Genomic DNA, 24,628 nt, shown 5'->3' on the forward strand with positions numbered 1-24,628 from the left:
TTGCCTTTTTAGCAAATTTCTGATCAGAACTTCAGTGAACTAAAAAAATTTTTTTACTTTTAACCATGTACCCCTTTCATTAAATTTTAGATAGGAACTCATATATAAAGTAAAAGTAGAGCCTCCTTAGTTGAGATGGAGGGATGGATGCCTAAAGTCCCACCTGTGGACTTCACCAAAGTTTAGTCCATTGGGTGTAACGGTCACTATGTACCAAGAAGCAAGGGTATGGTATAGCTCTGTTTCATTCATTCAGCCAGCAGAAAATGTGTATTATACAAGGCATTGTTACAAGCTATGTAATAGGCCAAAGACATAAAGATAATTACCTAGGAGCATTTGTACACTATGTGTTTTTCTTTAAGAAATGTACAAAATGATTTAGGAACTGTAAGTCTGAAAAGAAATAAGCCTCTTACAAGCTTGTTCTATAGAAACCCTATGTTGGGCGCCTGGGCGGCTCAGTCGTTACACATCTGCCTTCGGCTCAGGTCATGGTCCCAGCCCCGCATCGGGCTCCCTGCTCAGCGGGAAGCCTGCTTCTCCCTCTCCCACTCTCTCTGCTTGTGTTCCCTCTCTCGCTGTGTCCCTGTCAAATAAATAAATAAATAAAATCTTAAAAAAAAAAAAAGAAACCCTATGTTCAGGGGTGCCTGGGTGGCTCGGGGTTCTGGGATCGAGCCCTGCATTGGGCTCCCTGCTCAGCGGGAAGCCTGCTTCTTCCTCTCCCACTCCCCCTGCTTGTGTTCCCTCTCTCGCTGTGTCGCTCTCTGTCAAATAAATAAGTTCTTAAAAAAAAAAGAGAAGAAAACCCTGTGTTCAGCAATATGGGTTTGACCAATGATTGTGTTCTGCAGACTGTCTCATGATGAACTGACTAATCAAGAAATAGAAAACAAAGACAAGAATATGGGTATTTTCTAGTTGTAATATGAGATGAAAACCACAGATCTGCTGAGAGATCTGGGCCGCTATAGTTGTCTCATGGGCTCATTAAATAGCTTAATCTATGCCACTAAGCATAGAACATGAATTGACATTATAGGATGATTAGCCCAGAAATCGTGGAGTCCAGCCAGATTATGTTCCATCAGTGGCATATTAACTGAGCTTAAAGTGTGCACATAATGAGAGAATAATCAAGTTAATCTGTTGTACAGCAAGTAGATGTCAAATCATTATGAGCTGTGAGGCCAGAAAGTTGGTATCAAGGATTCAGGAAGCCCAGAGTTAAGTAATGTCACAGAGCTACAAACTGTTTTGAAATGGCACCTTCACAAAGGTAACCCTGCCTTGTAGTGGTATCTCTTTTTAAGTGAGAATTTTCAATGATGTGTAGACCTCTATGGTAGGTACACAGAATGGCGTACTCCTGCTAAAAACTGAACTATAGTGAAAAAGCACACATTTTCTGTGTGCAGAGATCTGGAAGGCTGTGAAGACAAATACACCTGCCCGTGCCCTAACACTCATTCATCCCTTTCTTTACAATTACATGTATGTCCTTTTAATTATGTGTATGTCTCATTTACAAATTTACTTTTGTTTTTGTCCCTTTTAATATGCTATATATGGGACTAACAAAGTCTTGAATTATGTTTTTATACTTCTAAATGAATAGCTGTGATTTTTCACCCTAAAAATAAGCTCTTGAGAACAAGAATTTATCAGTTACTTTATGCCTAGCATAGTATCTAACATAGTAGGTGCTTTAATAGATATTTGTTGACTGATTTTTGGTCTCTTTATTTAATCTTAACTTTTGAATTACGTTTGTGTGAATTTTTCTCTTGTTCTTTTTCAGTTTTTCAGAAACACTGGAATTGGCAGATGACATGGCTATTGATATTCCCCACATTTGGTTGTACCTTGCTGAACTGGTGACCCCCATGTTAAAAGAAGGTGGAATCTCCATGAGAGAACTTCTCATGTAAGTTGTACTTTTTATTTGTGTGTGTGTGTGTGTTTGTGTAGCAAGCTAAACTGATGCCAGACTTACCAGCTAACTCTAGCGTAGTGCTGTTCCCTTGGTCCCTTTGGAGGCTCTTGGATGTAGCCTGTGACTCTTTACAACTTCTCATTTTAGGGGATTAAGAAGTACAAACTGTTAGAAAGTAAATAAGTCATGGGGATGAAAAGTATAGCATAGGGAATATAGCCAGTAATATTATAATAACTTTGTATGGTGACATGGTAACTACACTTATCATGGTGAGCATTTTATAATATATATAATAGTCAAATCACTATGTTGTACACTTGAAACTAATACAACTATACTTCAATTTTAAAAAAAGACATTTCAGTATAAAAATATTACATTACACTGTATTTACAGTGGAGAGGTCATGGGGATATGATAACCCTGTGGTCCATTGAGGTTAGCAGTGTTTGTAGATAATCGGCTCCAGAATCACTTAACTGGAAAGTTATTGCTCCTGGAAACTTAATGTTAATCTGACTTTATGTCTGTCATTGCTCAAATGCTATGAGAAGTTATTTCTACATAGTAGCTTATCAGACTGACATCTGCATGGTACATGCTCGGGTTATAATAAAAGGAACTGCATCTTAGGCATTCCTAGATTTGGACAGGAGTTGGAAATTGTTGCTACATTGTACAGGCTAATTTTTCCTAAACTCTTCTTTACATTAGTATTTTCCCAAAAATCGTTCATATAGTCAAACTCCACATACTGTGTGTCCCTTTTGTTTGAGGTTCACAGCATATTAAAGAATGTGAGAATTCTGTAGTAAAACAAAACAACAAAAACTATTTAACTTTGGGCACCTGGCTGTCTCAGTCCGTAGCGTATATGACTCTTCATCTCACGGTCATGAGCTCAAACCCCACATTGGGCATAGAGCTTACTTTAAAAAATAAAATAGAAATTAAAAAAAAAATTTTGGCCTTGTTTAATTCAGCGTTGCCTCACTTAATTGTAGAATCCTTTTCTTGAGGAATAATTATTCATATCCTATGGAACACAGTGTGGGAAATACTAATTTAGACTATGAAAAAAAATGCTCCCTTTCTGTTTCATCCATAGTCTAAAGAACAGCTTCCTTTCTTAAAAATACTTCATAACTAAACTTTGCAAGTCCCTCTTAACTAAGGTTCTTCTCTCCTTTAGGCTTGAAGTGGTATTTATGTAAATAGATGATTAAGTGAGACTGATCATTGCATTGCTCCGATCACTGAGGCAATTAGAGAAAAAGGCAAAACCCAGGAATTCTAAGGTCCCTTTCTAGCTTCTCCATGAAGCATAAAGTGAACCTGAAGGGTGAACTACTTCTGCTGAACATTACTTAGAGCATGTCCTGGAGCTTTCTCTTGCCCATTATTATTTAGGTTGCATAGTATCTGTTCTTTTGGCACACATTGTTTGCCTACTATTCTAGAATAGGGAGTTTGTTCAGAGGAACTTAATCACTACTCCTGTCTTTTACAGAGAATTTAGCAAACCTTTACTTCCTGTTGGAAGAGCTGGGGTCTTGCTTTCTGAAATATTGCACCTTCTATGCAAACAAATGGTGAGTATTAAACCGAGTGTCAGACTCAACAGCATATTAGGAAGGGCAGTGATTTTTGATCTTGAGTTATCTGTGAATAGCTTAGGTATCACTGTGCAAGTATTTCTGTAGCCTTTTATTATTTGAAAAGAAGAGTGAGATCTCTGTTTCAGTGTCTTACAGAGGTGTATTTCTCCTCTGTTAGTAGTAACTTGGGAAAGAATTATCTAATCTCAACTGGATTTGGTATAATTCTAGAGAATCTCAAAATATGTTGTATTTGTGGCTAGTAATTTTATCTTCTTGAAACAAAATGGCTACATTATTTATACTTTTTAATAGATTTCAGTGAAAATTCCTTGCTTTCAGAGAAAGGTAAGATGCCTAAAATGATTAATTTCCTTAATTTTGGATCTCAGGCTAGGTAATCTGATTAATAATAGGTATTAAAAATGATTCTACAGGATTGTGAATTGCTGTCTTAAAGTTAAATTTAATTTAGTTTAATAAATACTGCACATTTCTCTGCAAAGCTCTATGCCAGGATCCCGGTGTACAAAGATAAAGCCTTCAAAGAATTCATAAACTAGAAAGGGAGACAGACAAGTCTAAACCAAGACTTTCAAAAGAGTGTATCAGTGCTATATTAGAGGTCTAAGAGGTTTGGGAAAGTGGGGTTAACAACACCTGGGGTGAGAAACATCAAAACAAAACTCATACATGAAAATTCTGGGGTGATTTCTGACTTATTCAAACCAGAGCCAAAGGTATTGGGATAATAGATTTCATTGTTTTATAGGCATCAGTAAAAATGTTTTGTTTCATTTCTCCCTCTGAATGTACAGAAGTCCCTTTGTATTACATCACTGTACCAGTTATTCATGGATGGGTGTACTAAATAGCCTGGTCTCTAGTTCTAGTTGATTATTTGTTATTAGTACTATTTGCTTGATGGCACTAAAGTTTTTATCAAACCCTAATTTGTAGGTCCAGAATTCGTTCCTCCTTTCCTAACCTACTTCACTTTAGTCCTTATTAAAAACTCAAATTCTTATTAACGTTTATATGTAGAAACAGAAAGCAGATTCTCATTTCTCCTAACCAAGTTCTCATAGAGCATAAATTCTGGAGTCAGCCTGAGTTTAAATCCTGACTTTGGTAAGTTATCAGCTATGCCTTGGGCAAGTTACTCTATGAAATAATCAATACACGTTTCATAGCTGGTAGCCGCGGCTCAAAGGCTGACATTTCCCTTTATCACTGTGACTTTATTCAGGCAGTGGACTTGTACCTTCTCATCAGTTTTCCAGCTGACAACAGCTCTTCTCTGTTGTTTCTTGGGCTCAACCTTGTTCCTCTTGTCCTTGAAATACTTCTCATTCCTGGTTCAGGAGCAGCAACCTCCTTAGTCATTCTTATGTTAGCATAATTGTGATCCACTATGAAGAGGGGGGGATTCCAGTGAGGCTTGATGAATGGCTTTAACAGCAGATGTATATAACACTATCTAGGACAAGAGACACTGTTGAATTTATGAACTCTGTGAATTGAACTTTTTTTAGGTGCTTATATTCATAAATCCCAAACATGAGTTTACAGTTCCCCAGATTAGTCATCTGATAAAGTAAGTTATTGAACCTTAAACAGCTGTACCACAGCCGTTCACCATTACATTTGCATACATTCAGACATCTTGGTGTGAAAGCCAGGAGTCCAGAGAAATTAACTTCATATCAACAAGGGAAAATTTTGAGTTTTCATTCTTTACAATTCTATACTCTTAACTTCAAGCAAGCCTTCTCCTCTCCTCCTCCCCCTCCCCTCTCCTCCTCCTCCTTCTTATCACAATGTAAAAGTAAATGGATTGGACTTATCTCTGTTTTAGAGCCATAAGAAAGTGGGAGCCTTATGGAGGGAGGCTGACCTCACCTGGAAGGACTTTTTACCAGAAGGGGAAGATGTACATAATTTTCTCTTGGAGCAGGTAAGTAAGAACAAGGCTTATACCTTCCTGTTTAATAGTTGTTGGTCTGTTTCATAGAATAAATGAAGGTAATTTCATTAGTAGTTCAGTCATTAAAAGTAGACCAAAATAGGAATCATGGTCAAGATATCATTTTAAGTCCATGCTTTAGGGCCACTCCAGCTATTCCTTATTAGATGATAGATAAAAATAAAATTTAAAGGATTTAGCCACACACAGAAAACAAGCTACATATCTCCATGAACCACAAAGGAAGTTGATAAATAAAGCAGGGGTAATAGGACTAAAGCTATAAGTCTTCTCAGCTCTGGGTCTAAAAACCAGTAGAGACAGGCAGAAATTATTTCTGTGAGGTAATGAGGACTAGTATGCCCCTTATAGGGCAGAAAATTGGAGGACAGGCTTACTGCATAAAACCATGTAGGAACTCCATAGAAAGATAAATGCAAGGAAATAGACACAGTAGTAGAGCCAAAACGTTAGCTAGGCTGTCCGCTTGGTAACTGGATCCAGAAATCCACAACAAGCAGAAGACCCCATGGTCAATATAATATGGTTCTCAATAAGGAATTGTGGGGGATCAGATAGAGGCAACCATAAAAATATTAGATGAGGAAGAGTGACAGAGAAAGGAAACAACTCCCTCTCAAAATGATCCTGTAGGGGCGCCTGGGTGGCTCAGTTGTTAAGCGTCTGCCTTCAGCTCAGGTCATGATCCCAGGGTCCTGGGATCGAGCCCCGCATCGGACTCCCTGCTCAGCGGGAAGCCTGCTTCTCCCTCTCCCACTTCCCCTGCTTGTGTTCCCCCTCTCGCTGTGTCTCTCTCTGTCAAATAAATAAATAAAATGTTTTTTTTTTAAAAAATGATCTGTAAGGGTCGCCTGGGTGACTAAGTCAGTTAAGTTTCTGCTTTCAGCTCAGGTCATGATCCCAGGGTCCTGGGATCAAGTCCTGCATTGGGCTCCCTGCTCAGCAGGGAGCCTGCTTCTCCCTCTCCCTCTGCCACTCCTCCTTCTTGTGCTCCCTCTCTCTCAAATAAATAAATAAAATCTTTAAAAAAAAAGATCCTGCAAATCAAGTCCTAAAATACAGGAAAATCGGGCGCCTGGGTGGCTCAGTCGGTTAAGCGGCTGCCTTCGGCTCAGGTCATGATCCTGGAGTCCCGGGATCGAGTCCCGCATCGGGCTCCCTGCTCGGCAGGGAGTCTGCTTCTCCCTCTGACCCTCCTCCCTCTCATGCTCTCTGTCTCTCATTCTCTCTCTCGCAAATAAATAAAATCTTAAAAAAAAAAAAATTAAAAGAAATATATATATAGGAAAATCAAAACTAAGACTGCCAACAAAATTATGAATAAGTAGAAAAAAAATCACTCTTAAGTAAAAATGAAAATAAATCTGAACATTATTTTAAAGTAAGTATATTGTGCTGGATAAAGACACTGTGTTAGGTTACTGTGGATGTTAACTTCTAGATACTCTGGAGAGTCCTCCTGCCAAAAGATAAGAGCCTAGATAAAGCATAATTTATCTTGCATTGCTGGGTTCATAGAAAGTGAAGGTAATTTCTAAGGAACTAACCTAATAAGTGAGGAAAAAAGCCAGAGATGAAACCTGAACTCTTAAGCAATAAGCATACATGAAGGGCATATTGCTCAATGTCATTATAAGTGCTACCAAAAATCTTGGAAGAAGTTGAAATGGTCCTAGTTCAGTATTACCCTGGCCCCCAGAAGAAGCAAACCAAAATTCTTTTTGGAAAAAAACATTTGCAACTTAGGTCTCTTGATTATTTTCTACAAATTAACATTATCTAAATACATGGATTAATACTTAGAGTCCGTTTAACCTGTAATGAGATAAGTACCCATGAGTGAGAGTAAATAGGTAATAAATGGTAGATTTAGACCCCAAAGACTTAAGATAATGGAATTCTCACTCAGAATGTGACATAACGCTATATACAAAAGAGGAATTCACAAAAATGTGCAAACAAGAAAAGACTAGTCAAAATGAGAAGATTTGAAAAAAAACAAACTATGGTAGATTTCTAAGAGATGCTATGAGATTTAGAGGGTAGAATGAGAAAGTCTAACATATGACTAATTGGAGTCCCAGGAGGAAAAACAGAGTGAATGGAGAAGAGGCAATATTTGAAGAGACTATGACTAAGACTTTTCCTGAACTGATAAAAATAAGAATATATAGAGAGAGCACATGTATACTACAGAGGATAATTACATTGCAGTGAAACTGCATAATATCAAAGACAAAGAGGGCGCCTGGGTGGCTCAGATGGTTAAGTGTCTGCCTTTGGCTCAGGTCATGATCCCAGGGTCCCGGGATCGAGTCCTGCATCGGGCTCCCTGCTCAGTGCAGAGCCAGCTTCTCCCTCTCCCTCTGCCATTCCCTCTGCTTGTGTTCTTCTGTCTATCTCTTCTGTCAAATAAATAAATAAAATCTTAAAAAAAAAAAAAAGACATTTTAAAGGAGCTAGAAAGAAGTACGTTACCTACAAAGAAACAGTAGAATTTGCAGTAGCAACAGTGAAAGCCAGAAGATGGTGGAATAATCTCAAAATGCTGAGAGAGTATGTTAATCTAGAATTGTCTCTCCAACTAAACTAACCTTTAAGAATGTGGGTAACACATATTTGGAGACTTAACAACACACTTCTAAATAACCCATGACTTGAAGAAGAAATCATAAAAGATAGTAAGAAATATTTGATTGAAAATGAAAAAACACGACATATCAAAATCTGTGGGATGAAATTCAAGCAGTACTTAGAGTGACATTGTTAGCACTGAACACCTGTATATTTAGAATAGAAGTGAGTTCACAGATCACTGACCTCATTTTCAACCTTAGGAAATTAGAAAAAAGAAGGGCAGATGAAGTTCAAAGGAAATAATAAAGATCAAAGTGGAAATCAGTGGAACAAAAACAATAGAGAAAAGTCAATGAAGTCAAAGCTGGTTCTCTGAGAAGGTAAAATTGTTAAATCTCTAGCCAGACTAATCAGAGAAAACAAAATTGGAAAAGAAGGTACTAAAATTACCAATAGAAAGAATGAGAGAGATGATGTTATACAGTTTTTAACATAATAATGGATCAGAGAAATTTATGAATCATTTTTATGCCAAGTACATCAATTTAGTTGAAGTGAACAAATTTCTTGAAAGGTACAAACCACTAGAGCTGACTGAAGAACAGATAATCTGAGCATCTATTACACTGAAATAGTTAAAAACGTTCCCACAAAGAAAACTCCAATCCCTGGTGTTTTCACTGTTGAATTCTATCAAACATCTAAAGAAAAAATAATACCAGTTCTGCAAAGAATTCTGTACCAATTCTTCAGAAAATTGGAGAGATTACTTGCCAACTCATTCTATAAGACCAGCATTACTCTGGTAATAAAACCAGACAAATAGATTTCAAGAAAAAAAAACTATAAACCAATATTCTTAATAAATGCAAAGAAGATTTCTCAACAAATTTTCACAGGTCAAGTCCAAAATTATATTAAAAGATTAATACATCACAACCAGTAGCATTTATCACGGGAATATTGTGATAACATATGTTATAAAACATTCAAAAATCAATGTGTGGCTGTATGGAAGATGAAGGAGTAAGCAGCTCCAGGATTACTCCTTCCACTGAAACAACTATTGAGCTAGCAAGATGTGTTAGAATGAGCTACTTTGGAATTGTGGAGCCTAGTCAAACATGTATGCTACCAACACCAGGGGAGAGCTTGATGAAAAAAGAATCTGGTAAATTTCAGTAACCTTGGCATTTTGCATGGAAGCTCTTAGTCCCTAGCCCTGTGGTAGACAGTAGGGGAGATGGTGGTGCAGTTTTCTGGTGGCCAGGTTGAGAAATGAAGACCTTGTCCTCCAAAGATTGGTGCTATGCCTTTTAATCTGCCTGGCAATTTACTGAGGGTCTAGTGCAGGGCCCGGCCATTATTTTAACTGCTTAGACCATAGTGGTTTCCTGAATGGTGTCTGTCAAAGAATTTAAAGAAACAGCACGTTTGTCTGTGGTCCTACCCACCCCACACTTTTCTCATTGGATCCATGCATTCACTGAAATCTCTGCAAGGTCACTGGCTGTGTGGGGAGATATAATGGGTCAGAGACTGTAGTGACCACACACACAGGAAGAAATGTAGTCTTTGTCTGAAGTCAATAAACAGATGACTACAACAATCTGAAATCCAGAGTTACATGTTACAATATTCAAAATATCTAGTTGCCAACAAAAAATTACAAAGCATATAAAGAAACAGGAAAATATGGCTCATTCACAAGAAAAAAGAAATTGACAGAAAGCATCCCTGAGGAAGCCCAAATGTTGGACATACCAGACAAGGAATTTAAATTAACTGCCTTAAATATGCTCCAATTGCTAAAGGAATCATGGACAAAGAACCGAAGGAAATCAGAAGAATGATGTATGATCAAACTGGGAATATCAATAAAGAGGTAGAAATTATAAAAACAAACCAAATAGAAATTCTGGAACTGAAAGTTGTAATAGCTAAAATGAAAAATTAACTAGAGGGCTCCAACAGACAAATAAAAATCTGCAAGCTTGAATATAAAGTAGTTGAAATTGCTCTGTCAGTCAGGGGATCACTGATTTGGCACTAATTGGCTGCCATAAAAATCTGTCTTTAATTTTTGAAGTGAAATTTCTGGCATTGTTATATGAAACTATGAGTATCACTGAGTTTCTTAAATTTAAAAAATCCCCATAGTTTTTTTTTTTTAAATAAGCTTTATGATAATACATATTGGAAAATTAATTCATTAAACATATAAAAGAGGGCACCTGGGTGGCTCAGTCGGTTAAGCGTCTGCCTTCAGCTCAGGTCATGATCCCAGGGTCCTGGGATCAAGTCCCACATCGGGCTCCCTGCTCAGCGGGGAGTCGGCTCTTCCCCCCACACACACTCTCCCCCCCTGCTCTCAAATAAATAAAACCTTAAAAAAAAAAAAAAACATATAAAGGAGGCTTGAAAAGAATTGCTCAGTTTGAGGAGCAGAAAGAAAAACGTATCAAGAAAAACGAACAGCACCTGGGGACCTATAGGACACCATCAAGCATACCGTCATGGCCACTAGAGAGTCCCAGAAGGGAAAAGAGCGAGAGGACAGGGCAGGAAAAATATTTGAAGACATAATAGCCAAAAACTTCCCAAATTTGATCAAAGATAGGAATCTACATATCTAGGAATTTTAGTGAACTCTAAGCAGGATAAACTCAATGGGATTTACTCCCAAGATATATTACAATGAAACTTTTGAGTGACAAAGACAAAAATCTTGGGGTGCCTGGGTGGCTCAGTCGTTAAGCGTCTGCCTTCAGCTCAGGTCATGGTCCCAGGGTCCTGGGATCGAGCCCCACGTCGGGCTCCCTGCTTCTCCCTCTCCCATTCCCCCTGCTTGTGTTCCCTCCTTTGCTGTGTGTCTCTATCAAATAAATAAATAAAATCTTTAAAAAAAAAATAAAAATGAAAGGCAAATCCATAAAATAATAGTTATAAATATGTATAAATAGGCACACAATGTATAAAGATATAATTTATAAAAATAATGTTAAAGAAGCACTGAGCACAGAGAAGTAATCAATTATGAATATTGTTGTTACTAATAAAAACGTTTGAAGGGCAATTAGAAAAATGAGGTTTTAGAAAACCTGGTCTTCCCTATCCTGACTTTTGGCTTTCTTATAAAATACTTGGTTCAGTGACTTTTTTCTGGAGACCCTAGTACGTTCTGCAAGAGAGAGTGATGAACCAATCCATAAATTTGAAGCCCAGCCTTCTAGGCTCCGGGAAGATGAGGTAACTTATGCAGAAACACAGAGGTTCTGAGAAGCAAATGTTTCTTTCCAGGGACGATTACAAACTTTACATACAGCTCACCACCAACTCCCTTTGGCAGTGGTTAAAGGCTTTCATTTTCAAATTTTTACGTCATATTTTATTAATGAGCAATGTACTATATGTTTGATTTTATTGTTGTTTTTAATTGCTCTCAGACTTTATTTTTGTAGGTTTGGGGTTGGTTAAATTGGTATTCTATATAGCTCCTCTAACCTAAGAATAAATATGGAAAATGTTTCAAGATTTTGAAAAATTGATTTCCTATTCTTAAAAGAATTTATGGCCATCATCTTTTGCTTTTGTGTGTATATTTAAGTGTAGGAGTAGGATATTTAATTTATCAGCATTGAATCAGAGAACTTGCAGTTATTGAAGCATGTTTCTAAAACTTCATAGGAAAATATTTTAAAATGCTACCTAAATGGTAAAGACAATTAAAACAGTAGGATGAATTTTTTTTCTCCCACAGAATTCAAGGTAGCTTTTCCTTCGTGGATCTGGGGAGGGTATAGGAATATATCAAAGTCTCCAAAGGTATTAGAGAAAAGCTGGTGCTAATAATCTTTAATAATCTGCTAATATTCAATAATCATTTTAATTTTTTTAACCACTCCTCTAAGAATTGAACAATTATGGCATGATTTCCTTTTTTTTATGTTTAGTATATGTGTATAATCATAATTTTATGTACATGTGTCAGAATGGCATAAAAATCATCAATTTTTTCAAGTATTTTTTAGCAATTTAGGTGAAATTCACATAACATCCAGTTAACCATTTTAAAGTGTACAATTCAGTGGCACTTAGTGTATTCACAATGTTGTGCGACCAGCACCCAAAATATTCTTATTGCAAAAGAATTGTTAAAAATTTAGTCAATCAGAAGTTTAGTTTTGTTTTGTTTTTTGTTAATAACAGTAGTTACATAATTGGAGATCTGTACATTCTTTTTTTTTTTCCGGATTTTTTTTATTCTTCTAAATGAAGAGATAGCTCTTCCCACTACCCTTTGGGTTGTCCATCTTTAGATGTGCCCTGTGGTTAGATGGTATTCAATTCAGGATTAAATTACCTCCTGGAAAATAGGGTATGTCAAATCTGTGATTTTTTTTTTTTTTTGCCCACATGTAAAGTACTGTGAAGGCAACTATGATGCTTATACTTTGTATCACTGGCATCAGGATCATAAAAGAAGCTCAGATTAGTGTATGAGCAGCACACTGTTACGCAGTGGAAACAGGGTGTGGTCTTGCTGATACGGGGCTTTTCCCTTCCGGGTTAGTGGGTGGCTCTAGCAGGTGTATGCTCCTAGGAGTCCTGTTGGTGCCCAGCATGGTGCACATTCTTAGTGCACTGAGCCCTTGGAACTGGCTGAGGTTGGTGGTGGTCTTCCCATCTTAGAACAAGTCCTCCTGGTAGAAGTAGTAGCTGAGTCAGAACTGAACTCCCAACCCCCACCCTCACCCCCATCTCTGACTCTAAAGTCCATGTATCTGTGCTCCATCAAGCTGCCTCTTGTGGGGGCCTTAGGACTTAAATACGTGGTAGAGCGAGCCAGTGTTCTGGGAGAATTTGAAAGCGTGTACACTTGTTTTTATACTTTCCAGGGTGATTGTCAGGGATGTGAGACAACAGCCAGATAACTCTTATCAAGTATTTAAGAATAAAATGAGAGTAGCCTTGGACTGCCACTATCTGAGGACAGGAGAGGTGAAGCCAGTGCTCCTAACAGGGCTGCAGAGCTCCTTATGTGTGTTCAGGGAGCTTTCCAGGGGCCCTCTATGCCTGCCGCATGCCGTGAACAGTGTGTGTGGATGGTACTCTGAAGGCTGACGCAAAGGCATTTCTGCATTGGGTTGGACCCACACAGGCCATGATGATGTGGTTCATTGCAGTGACTACATATTTACAGTCTTTCTCCATACCAGCATATTCAGTCCTTTGGAATTGAATGATTTTTGTGGGGAAAAAGATCTTTTGTGCAATACTGATGAAACCCTTCGTTTTTGTTGTCCTCCATACAATACACTAGTTGTTGAGGAATTTTATAATATGGCATCATTTCTCTTAGATTCACAATGGTCACGAGGTGTTTGAAGGACTTCACCAAATTTAGAATTTTGACAGCTGTTCTGTGGCAGGACTGGTATTAAACCATAGGCTGCAGAAGGAGTTAAATTGTACTGTTAGTATTCCTGCCCTGCCATAGAGCTAGATCACTGCTAAGAGCACAACTGAATGATTTGGAGTGAGCATAGCCACAGAGATAATTCTTGGGGTCTTGCTGGTTTTTTGTTCTTAAGGAGAATCAGAGAGAGACGATATAAAAAGTTGGAGAAATATTCAGAAAGGTAGTGGAGTGAGAGTCTTAGAGAACTATAAATAAAAAATGGCTTCTGCTGATCATTTTGACTCTATGTAAAATAAAACCTATAGCCCATGACTTTGTTTTCCTCTCAGGTTGTTACTAATATTGACTTACATTAATACATATAACATTTTATGTTTCAGAAGTTGGACTTCATAGAGTCTGATAGTTCCTGTTCCTCTGAAGCACTTTCAAAAAAAGAACTCTCTGCTGAAGAGCTGTATAAGCGACTCGAGAAACTCATTATTGAGGACAAAGCGAACGATGAACAGATCTTTGACTGGGTAGAGGTATAGAGATTATGTCACCTTCCCTGATATCTCTGCAAGAACAAGTCTTGTGGGCTCCCTTTCGTGGGCTCCCTTTCATTCACATACAGGCACACCTCAGAGATAGTGTGGGCTCGGTTCCAGACCACAATAAAGCAAATACTGCAGTACAGCGAGTCAGATTAATTTTTTGTTTTCTCAGTGCATATAAAAGTTATGTCCACACAATACTGTAGTCTATTAAGTCTGTAATAGCATTATATCTTTAAAAAGTACATAATATCTTAAAGAAAAATACTTTATTGCTAAAAAATTCTAACCATCATCTGAGCTTTCATTGAGTCATAATCGCTGATCACAGATCATTATAACAAATACAATAATAATAAAATAGTTTAAAATACTGTGAGAATTACCCAGATGTGACACACAGAAGTGAGCAAATACTGTTGGACAAATGGTGCTGATAGAACTGCTTGATGCAGGGTTGCTATAAACCTTCAATTTGTAAAAAAACACAGTATCACTGAAGTACAATAAAGTGAAGCACAATAAAACAAGGTATGCCTGTATCTTCCCTTTCGCTTCATAGGAGTATTTAACCTTATTAAGTTAGTTTTTATTTTTTCATGTATGTGTATTTGAAACTATAAGGCTGTTTTTTATTTTTATAAGATTTACAGTCTTGTATAAGGTCAAGTAAAACTATTCAAAACAGAAGCCATTTTTCTGGGTCTCTCATTAGTTTAGGGTATACCCTACATTTTACTATTCAAAAAATAGACATTTTGGGCGCCTGGGTGGGTTAGTTGGTTAAGCACATGCATTCGGCTCAGGTCATGATTCCAGGGTCCTGGGATCAGTCCCACATCGGGTTCTCTGCTCAGCGGAGAGTCTGCTTCTCCCTCTTACCCTCCCTTTCTTTTCTTCTTCTCTCTTTCTCAAATAAATAAATACCTTTAATTAAAAAAATACATATTTTTTCTAAATGTTCCTGCATTTTAAATACCATTCTGGGTGAAATTAATAAATAATACAGTGTTATTGTGACTTGTGTTGGCTTTCATCTTCATAGTAATTCTCCCTTCTGAAAATTTTATACCTTACTTTTCTTGTGGAGTCTACTGATCATGTCTCTTTTTAATCTGCTACTGTTTTCCTTTAGTGATTCTTGTTTATGTAAGTATGTTTTATTTGTACACATTTTTCATGGGATCATATAATAATCCAAGTTGAAAGTCATGGGTGGCTAATCTGGTCCTCTCCCTCTTGGATAAATCCTTTTTTGTAGTCTTTGTAATGGCTTGTTAATTCTTTATCCACTCTTAGGCTTTGAGAAATAATGAAACTTCTGATAATTTGGGATTTTTTTTTAATCTATTTTCCTCCATGTCTATTCAGGATAATAAGTCTATCCTGTCATCTAGTTGGGAATCTTTTAATTAATTGTAATAGTTTACCATTATATCCCTGTCTCCCTCTCTAGGTTCTCTCATCCTTTCTTGAAATCTTGATATCCAGACTGTTGTCTGGTTACTCTTATCCAAACAGCCTGCATTTTCAGTATCCCTCTCACAAGTGACATGTGCAAATTGAGCATGACTGCCAGATGTGATGCAACAGTGTGGAGTTAGGCAGTGCTGTTCCATTTTTTGTTTTGGACTCTGTGCTTCTGGCAGACTCACCAAACTGAACTCAAACTGCTCTTTCAGTCATATGGTATGCATTCTTTTATGTTCCTCAGTTTAGTTATCTCTACCATCTGGAACTTTAATGCATTTGGTTTTGGAACCAGAATGGGGCTTTTAAAAATTATTTCTGCTTATGTTCATCTGCTTAAATAAGATACGAGTTTTGTCTATCAGGACAGTTTAGATTCTGACTTTGGTCATAAAATTTCCTTGCCATCTTTTTCACTTTGTGTCCTCCTTGCATTTCATTAATGCAATCAACTTTATCCCCTTCCAAGTTAGGGGTAAAATATGTGAATGGGGCAAAGTAGCTTCCTTTCAGGGACAGGATCCCACCCGTACCCCCATGGACACTTCCAGCTGCTAACCTGTTTATTATTTCACATCATTTTGCTGTCTATTTCATCTTTCATCTTGCCCACAAGGGTACAGCTGCCATTACATAATTTGTCAGAAGCCTTGCTGAAGTCCAGGGAATATATACCTATATCCATCTGAGCTACCATATACTAATCAAATCAGAAAAGGAAAGGTTAGTTTAGCATCACTTGTTTTTCATGTACTTACTTATTCCTCCTGGCATACCCATCTCTTTTCTCTCTAAGACTTTTAAGCCATTTATGTGGTAGTTTGTTGTAGGATTTAGCATAGAATCAGCATCAGCCTTTCTGGCATGTTATCAACGTGCCTTGTTTTATTTAAAAATCCAGTCAGTGGGCACCTGGGTGGCTCAGTCGGTTAAGCGTCTGCCAATGGCTCAGGTCATGATCCTAGGGTAATGGGATGGAGCCCCACTTCGGGCTCCCTGCTCACTGGGGGACCTGCTTCTCCCTCTCCCCCTGCCCTTCGTCCCTGCTCGTGCTATCTCTCTCGCACTCTCTCTTTCTCAAGTAAATAAATAAAATCTTTTAAAAAAAAAATAGAAATCCAGTCAGTGTTTACATATTTAACATTATTCTTTTTTGCCATGATTTTTCATAGATACCATCATTTCAACCATTTGGTCTTTTATGTTCTTATGTATCGCAAAATGATGCCATTTTCACCTCTTCATCTATGTTGGGCTTCATTTTTTTATATCACTATTTATTCTGCCTATTCTGGACCAACAATTGTTATCCTTACAGAGAAGACAATGGGTAAATTTCACTGAATGTAGATTATACTAATAAAGATGACTTTTAAAAAAGGAGAGAAAGAAAAAACAAAAATGTAATAGTAGTTGAGCTCATAGTACATGAAGACATTTGTTGCTCTAATACCAGAATTATGTAAATCTGAGTTTGCTTACCCAGTTAGCAGACCCATTTGCCTTCTTGTTCTTCCCATTTTTGTTAAGATCTTTGCTTAATCTGGGGTGCCTGGGTGGCTCAGTTGGTTAAGCATCTGCCTTCGGCTCAGGTCATGATCCCAGGGTCCCGGCATCAAGTCCTGCATCGGGCTCCCTGCTCAGTAGAGAGCCTGCTTCTCCCTCTCTCTCTGCTGCTCCCCCTGCTTGTTCTCTCTCTCTCTCTCTCTCAAATAAATAAATAAAATCTTTAAAAAAAAAAAGATTTTTGCTTAATCTGTAGTGTTCTCAACACTATTCTTCAGGTCTGTTCTATTCTTAAATATTAGAGTTACAATATTTAGCTTTATTTGGTAAAGCAATATGCAGTTTATTTCTTTATAAGAAACAGTCAAATGGTTTGGAAGTGGTGTTTATTATCTAATTCTTTTTAGCTAATTTGTTCATATTTTTTCAGAAGTATTTGGGAATTTCAGATGATACTCAGTAATTGAAATAGCTCTGTCAACCTATTTTTAAAGTATTGTTGAACCAAAAAGTAATGGTGTGTTTTTATTCTCTCATTTATTCTTCAAAAATAATTGTTCACACTTTGCGAAAGTAATTTCTGGGCCTAGACCAGTCTGGCTTCAGTCTAAATAAAGTTTGTTTGTTTGTTTACAAGGTGTAAACCAGCAACTGGCTATAACACATAAATCATCAAATCTTTTATATGTGGCTCTTGCCCCATCCTATCCCCATCCTCAGCTGTTAGCAGTAGCACCACATGTTTCTGTTCTTTTGGAGAAGATTGGTAATGAAACCTCTTACTGTAACACAGCCCACCATGTGCAGTGCTGCTGGTATCCTGCAGAGCTGGCCATCTGACTTGTTAACCCCTCTTAACTTGGCTCTCGCCAAGTGATGTATGAGGTTACGTATTCAACAGAGAGAGAGCAGCTAGTTAATCTGTGTCAGTTTTAAAATTCATAAACATTTAACTGATCTCCAAATATCTTTGAAATTCTTAGCTTTCTAACACAGAGGTTTATAACGACATCCTAAGTTTGTTCCTGGCCAATCATTTTAAGGCTGACCCAGTGGAAAATACTATGCTGTGCTATTAAAAGAAGCTGAGACAAGCATTAATTCCTTGAAACTGAGACAAGCATTAAAACTTTGAAAAGTATTTAAAATACCTTCCTAGAAAATGTCTCCTTTTGTTTGTGTTTTCCTTTTGCTATTCATCTGGCTTAGTACAGCGTTTTATAGCAAGATCTTTCTTTTTTTAAGAAGGTAAGATCTTAAGAGAAACTAAGAAACAAATTTGAAGCCCATTTACTCTACTTAACATATCTCTAAGTACATTTTTTCTGCCATCCTTAGAAAAGAGTAATATTTTTCTCACCACCACCTGAAAGATTTGAGACAATGCTTGAGTTTAATCTCTAGTTCACATTAAAGTTAAGGTAGAAAAGCAATGTTAGCACATCTAAAAATTGTTGCACACTACTCAGAAAAGTAGTCTCTAAACACACTGGGGTGAGATCATCTTAATATGAGTTATTTATTGAGGAAGAAAAATGCTTTTAAATGGTTGTACTTCCATATGCACATACTGCGCAACACTGTATAATTGAGCAAAATATAAGCAGCAGTAAGCTCTCTGAAAACTAAATGCTGCTACCTGGAATATTTTCAGACAGAACTGGTGGTAGCCCAAGTATTTTCCAATGAATCAAGATTAATTTTTACAAGAATGTTGAATGTGACCCCATCTGTCCGAAATGCCAGATGAGGCCTGGTGTAAGAGAAATAATTTCTCTGATGTGCAAGGGTACTTTTAACTGTTCCATTTACTTTTGATTTCAGGCTAATCTAGATGAAAGCCAGATGAGTTCACCTACATTCCTTAGAGCTTTAATGACAGCCGTTTGTAAAGCAGCTATTATAGGTAAGTAAGATTTCTGAACGCAGCTCTTAACATCTGAAATCCCCGGTATGTTAACTGCTGATGATATGGGTCTGAGTTTATATTGTCTTCAAAATTTGCCCTATGAAACTCATTTTCTTGTGCCAGTGGGTGCCATTTCTGTCTACAATGCCTAGCTATCTCAAGCAGGGGGATGATTAGCTGCTGTGCCCATAGAAAGCCCAGATCTGAGCAACTACTGCATGCCTTGTGTTCTTCCAATTCAGGAGAAAGTGGGTACATGCCACTTGGGTTGTTTCCTTCTCTGTTGGATGTGGTTTTACGTTTACCTTTCACCTCCAGTATGCGAAGCCGCCTCCATCTTCCATTCAAGATTTATAATGAATGGGTTGAATATTCTTAACCTAGTGTCAATGAAGGATTCGTCATTTCAACAGAAAAGCCATTTTATATAAAAACGTATGAGGAAAGAAAACAATTGTTTCTTTTGCTTTATGTTGACCTTAGATGATGAGACAATGTCATTGTTAATCACATAGATGGATAGGATTAGGGTTGGTAGAAACCCTAAGTATTTAACCTGCATATAGTATTCAACAATATCGAATGAGATCATCCACCTAGCCTCAGATAGAAATTCACATTTCTATCACTGCAGTAGGGAAAAAAGTCCCATCAGCTCAAAAGTTCAGAATTTCAGGTCTGTCATCATTTTAGAAGATAGCTTCAGAATTATAAGATTTTTTGTCAGATGAACGTTTTTTCAGTGTTAGGTCTTTAATGAGGTAAATAACAAGGTAATAGAAAGTCTTTATAAAAACGTCTTAAGTCATTTCCAGTATCTATGGAACTGTAAGGCTGGTGTGTTTTGGGTTTTTTTGGAGTTTTTTTTTTTTTTTTAAAGATTTATTTATTTATTTTAGAGAGAGAGAGCAAGAGCGAGCGGTGGGGGGGGAGGGAGAGGGACACACTGAGCACAGAGCCCAATGCGGGGCTTGATCTCGTGACCCTTAGATCATGACCTGAGCTGAGATCAAGAGTTAAACAGTCAACTGACTGAGCCACCCAGGCACCTCATAAGACTGGTGTTTTAAGATTTTTTTTTTTTTTTTTTTTTTTGACAGATAGCGAGAGCAGGAACACAAGCAGGGGGAGTGGGAGAGGGAGAAGCAGGCTTCCTGCCGAGCAAGGAGCCCGATGTGGGACTCGATCCCAGGACCCTGGGATCATGACCTGAGCCAAAGGCAGACGCTCAACGACTGAGCCACCCAGGCGCCCATAAGACTGGTGTTTTAAAATCACACTTGTAGAGGTGCCTGGTGGCTCAGTCAGTTAAGTGTCCAGCTCTTGATTTCAGTTCAGGTCATGATCTCAGGGTCGTGAGATCAAACCCCATGTTGAGCTCCTTGCTCAGCAGGGAGTCTGCTTGAGATTCTCTCCGTCCCTCTCCCTCTGCCCCTCCTCCCCACCCCGTGCTCCCTCATGCGCTCTCTCTTAAAGTAAATATTTTAAAAAATAAAATCACAGTTGGAAAGTATAAAAGTTGCTTTAAAAAACAAGATTGTAGGGCGCCTGGGTGGCTCAGTTGGTTAAGCGACTGCCTTCGGCTCAGGTCATGATCCTGGAGTCCCTGGATCGAGTCCTGCATCGGGCTCCCTGCTTGGCAGGGGGTCTGCTTCTCCCTCTGACCCTCCCCCCTCTCATGTGCTCTCTCTCATTCTCTCTCTTTCAAATAAATAAATAAAATCTTAAAAAAAAACAAGATTGTACCCCAGTGCTCACTTACAGAGGAGATAAAACCTTATGCTTCTTGGCATTGAGGATGAGATTTCCTCAACCTCTTTTTACTGTGCCTTTACCCCAGAAGGCCTAGATTGTATGTGTTGTTTGCCACTGTTAGAGTTGGTCCTTGCCCTCCTAGTAATAATAAAATGGTTCCGTTTTACCCTTCTGAAAAGATTAGCATGAACTATCACTTTAATTTCCTTTTTAATGTTTCTTTTATTGTTTGGAATGTCACAAAACCACTGTCCCTGTTTCATTATGATTAAAGATAAAGAATTGGGTGCACTCGTTTTGAGGGAACCCGGCACTCAAAATACATCCCCCCTCCATGTATTTTTATTATTTCAGGAAGAATATCCCATTAATAATTTCAGAATATCTTAGATTTCAGAATCTTTTCCTTGGACCCCCCCTTGCTTCTGCTTTCCTTGTAGTCACGTCTTATCAACTCAGAAAATTAAAAATGGCTGTGTTAACTCCTTAAATGTAACGCTTAGTTCTTGTATCACCCGTAGCTGACTGTTCTACCTTCCGAGTGGACACTGCTGTTATCAAGCAGAGAGTGCCGATCTTACTCAAGTACCTAGACTCGGATACAGAGAAGGAACTGCAAGCACTTTATGCACTACAAGCATCAATAGTAAAACTTGATCAACCTGCCAGTAAGTTTACCTCCTACAATTAACCCAACCAGTGGGTGAGATTTATCCAAGTCAGGACTTCAGAGATGCTTTGATGGGTTTTGAACAGCAAATAATAGAAGAATCACTACTAACAAAAACTCAGATAACCAACAACTTTAATAAACCTGGATTTTTTATGTACTTGACTTCTGTGAGAAAATGGTAATAAAATTAGTTTATATTAGAGATTTAATCCTCACTGTAGGGCAAGTCTGCCTAAGTGATGGAAATGTATCTGTACCATGCAGTATGGTACAGTATATTCACTTGAGCACTTGTGAATGTGGCTATTGTGACTAAGGAGCTTAATTTTAAATTTTATTTAATTTATATGTAAATAGCCCCATGTGGTTAGTGGCTACCCTTTTGGATAATGCAGAGCATTGTGGTGATAGCATGCATGCATTACAGTCTTTCACCTTCTTTGACACAGGTCTTAGTAATGAAAGAGGATGATACTCTTCAGAATCCTCAGACACCCAACAAAGACATTAAGGTGTTTTAGACTAATTTTCACTTCAGGGTTATGATTAATTCTTTGCTAACCAGACAAATAAGGTAACCTGGACCACCGAAGTCTTAGTGATACTGGTAAATTAACTGAATTGTATTAAATCTTGAAAATTCAGTTGAAACTTGTGAAAATGGATAGTAGTACAGGGCAATTTCAGAGCTGACATTGAAGTAGCTCTTTGGTACTTCCTTAGGTTTTATCTGTTGCTGGGCTTTCCTTCTTTGCTAGTGCTGATGAATCCCTCTAGGAGATAAAGGAAAAGATCGAAACAAATAATCCTCAGTTTGTAACTGATGAGACATATTAAGTCTGAATCAGAGAATTAACTGACTTTGTTTTCTCTTTCTCAAGACATTTGGAGGGTCATTTAACATCATGACTTCCTTTTTCTGTTCTTATAGGATGAGGACTCATTCACTTTTTAAGAGATGAAATTGACGCTATATGCTCCGCCAGTCAAATTAAAGTGTCTCCCATAATGATCAGCTTTAATAATCCCTGGAGAGATGTTTAATTCTAGATTTACCATCAATAGAATTTTGGCCACTTGTTTCCATTTCCCCATAGGCTAACCAAGGTTTAGAGGATGAAAAGTGATTTCAATATTAGCTTAACTAATAAAATTACAAAGATAAAGCCAAAGGAAAAATTTAATATGACTCATTTTAAGCCTAATATTTATTATCAATTGTTGTTTATTCTATTGCGTCCCTCTGTTCATATGAATGGAGGCTGACTTTAAATGAACTTAAGAGCCCATAATGAAGGGATTAAAAATAAAGGTTTTTATTTTTAATAAAATTGATAATAAAAATTACCAGCTTTTTCTCTTTTTTGAACAATAACATAAGCTAAGTTTCCACTGTGGAAGCAAAACAGAAAAATTTGCCCAGATCATCTGGGCATTGAAAAAAACAGGCTGTTGTTTCTCTGGACAAAATCCAGATGAGATAGTTTTTACCCATATTTTCCATATAAATTATTACTCTTTCCAGTTTGAAAGCAACATTAGAAGGGGGGAAAGTACCTTCTGCCCTTTTCTTCCAAAATTTGTAAAAATTATATATTGTAAAATTTCAAACAATGGAGAATGTATAAAGAAGAAAGTAATTTGTGTATTTAATTTTTATAGTGTGTAGTTTGAGAACTATATAATATCAAACACCTCAGCACTATCGGAAAATAGTTCAAATTGAACAAAATAATAGCAATAAAAATAATTTAGATTGCTTAAATCTTTTTCCTGTTCTTGAGACAAGTTGTTTTTGCTATTATACTATAAAGAGGGAATATGATGAATTGTTATGGATATTCTTCTCTAGGGGAACTCATGTGCATTCATTCATTCATTCCTTGGAAATATAATCTCTTTATCACAACTACAGCGCCTCTAGAACTGATAGTATATTTTTACTTCCTTGCAGATTTGCTACGAATGTTTTTTGATTGCCTATACGATGAGGAGGTGATCTCCGAGGATGCCTTCTACAAATGGGAAAGCAGCAAGGACCCTGCAGAGCAGAATGGGAAGGGTGTGGCTCTGAAATCTGTCACTGCGTTCTTCACGTGGCTGCGGGAAGCCGAAGAGGAGTCTGAGGATAACTAAAGCTTCAAATACACAAAACGAAACAAAAGAAACAATTTAAGTATTTTTTTAAAAAGTTTCACGTCTTCGCCAATCACAGTGCAGCAAGGCCAATTCTCGCAGAAATCCCCACGTGTGCACGAGTGGGAGAGGGGAAAGAGAAAAAAGGTGATCATGGAGGAAAAAGGTACTGGAAAAAAGTAAACTTCAAACCTGAGGGCGGGAGCACTAAAACCAAAATACATGTATTATTTATAGAAAATATTTTCTGTTTTAATCTTTTCTTTTTAAACAAGGACTCATACTTTAAAAAAACACATCTGTTTAGCAAAAAAAAAAAAGTTGAGAACTTTTTAATTTATTTTAAGGACTGCAAATGCCAGTGTAATTTTTTAATTTGCAGTTTCTGTAAACAACTTGTATAATAGAAAAGCAGAGAAATAAATTTCCCTCCCCTGCAGATGCACCTCACGTTTGTTTTAAAGCATAGTAGTTAGTCCAGATTTAAGAAGGTTTGGGGTGAATAAGGTAAGAAAGATTTTTTTTTTTTTTTTTTGGCATCAAATCTTTCTGCCTGCCTCTCAGCTTGCTTCAGAAAATTAAAAAAAAAAAATCACAATAGTAATCAACACATACATAACCTTGGAACAGAAGGAAATGCTGTGGACCAGAGAACTCCAAGAATTGTTTAAAAAATTTAAAAAACAAGTGCTACCCTGCGAAAAGTACTCTTAATACTTTTGAAATCTTTAGAGCAACTTTAAGGCTTGTAAATACATAGAACAAATATTTAAAAAAAGAAACAAAAAGAAATTGAGTCAATACTATTTCTTTTCACTTTCAAAATATAAAGAACAAAATAAAGACAAACATTGCAAGTTTAAAAGAAAGTAAAATGACTTCTCCTTTTGACAGCTGCTGCATGTGCGCCCATCTCTGGGAGGTGCTGTCTGGCTATTTGTTGTCTAATCCAAATCACTCCTGAGGGTGGGTGGGTAGGTGTGTGTGTGTGTGTATAGGGGTGTGTGTGTGTGTGTGTAGGGGTGGGTGGGTGTGTGTAGGTGTGTGTGTGTGTAGGGGTGGGTGGGTGTGTGTAGGGGTGTGTGTGTGTGTGTCTATTTGTTGTCTAATCCAAATC

At 37.5% G+C, this 24,628-nt stretch overlaps 1 protein-coding gene across 20 annotated transcripts in view; it reads left to right on the forward strand.

Annotated features, from left to right (window-relative positions):
* EIF4G3 (eukaryotic translation initiation factor 4 gamma 3) overlaps nucleotides 1–23,950 on the forward strand; it is a 338,664-nt gene extending 314,714 nt beyond the window's left edge. For all 20 annotated transcript variants that reach the window (XM_064589816.1, XM_064589800.1, XM_064589806.1 and 17 more), the window contains 7 exons: nucleotides 1,805–1,930; nucleotides 3,453–3,534; nucleotides 5,399–5,497; nucleotides 13,907–14,053; nucleotides 18,863–18,944; nucleotides 21,224–21,370; nucleotides 23,330–23,950. In XM_064589816.1, the coding sequence (XP_064445886.1) occupies nucleotides 1,805–1,930; nucleotides 3,453–3,534; nucleotides 5,399–5,497; nucleotides 13,907–14,053; nucleotides 18,863–18,944; nucleotides 21,224–21,370; nucleotides 23,330–23,511 (865 nt within the window). In that variant the 3' untranslated portion in view covers nucleotides 23,512–23,950. The remainder of the gene's footprint in view (nucleotides 1–1,804; nucleotides 1,931–3,452; nucleotides 3,535–5,398; nucleotides 5,498–13,906; nucleotides 14,054–18,862; nucleotides 18,945–21,223; nucleotides 21,371–23,329) is intronic.
* Nucleotides 23,951–24,628: the final 678 nt, after the last annotated feature.

The sequence above is a fragment of the Mirounga angustirostris genome, unplaced genomic scaffold (genome assembly GCF_029215605.1).
Source record: "Mirounga angustirostris isolate CCGP_5_RB_7025 unplaced genomic scaffold, mMirAng1.0.hap1 SCAF_4, whole genome shotgun sequence".
Lineage (NCBI taxonomy): Eukaryota > Metazoa > Chordata > Mammalia > Carnivora > Phocidae > Mirounga > Mirounga angustirostris.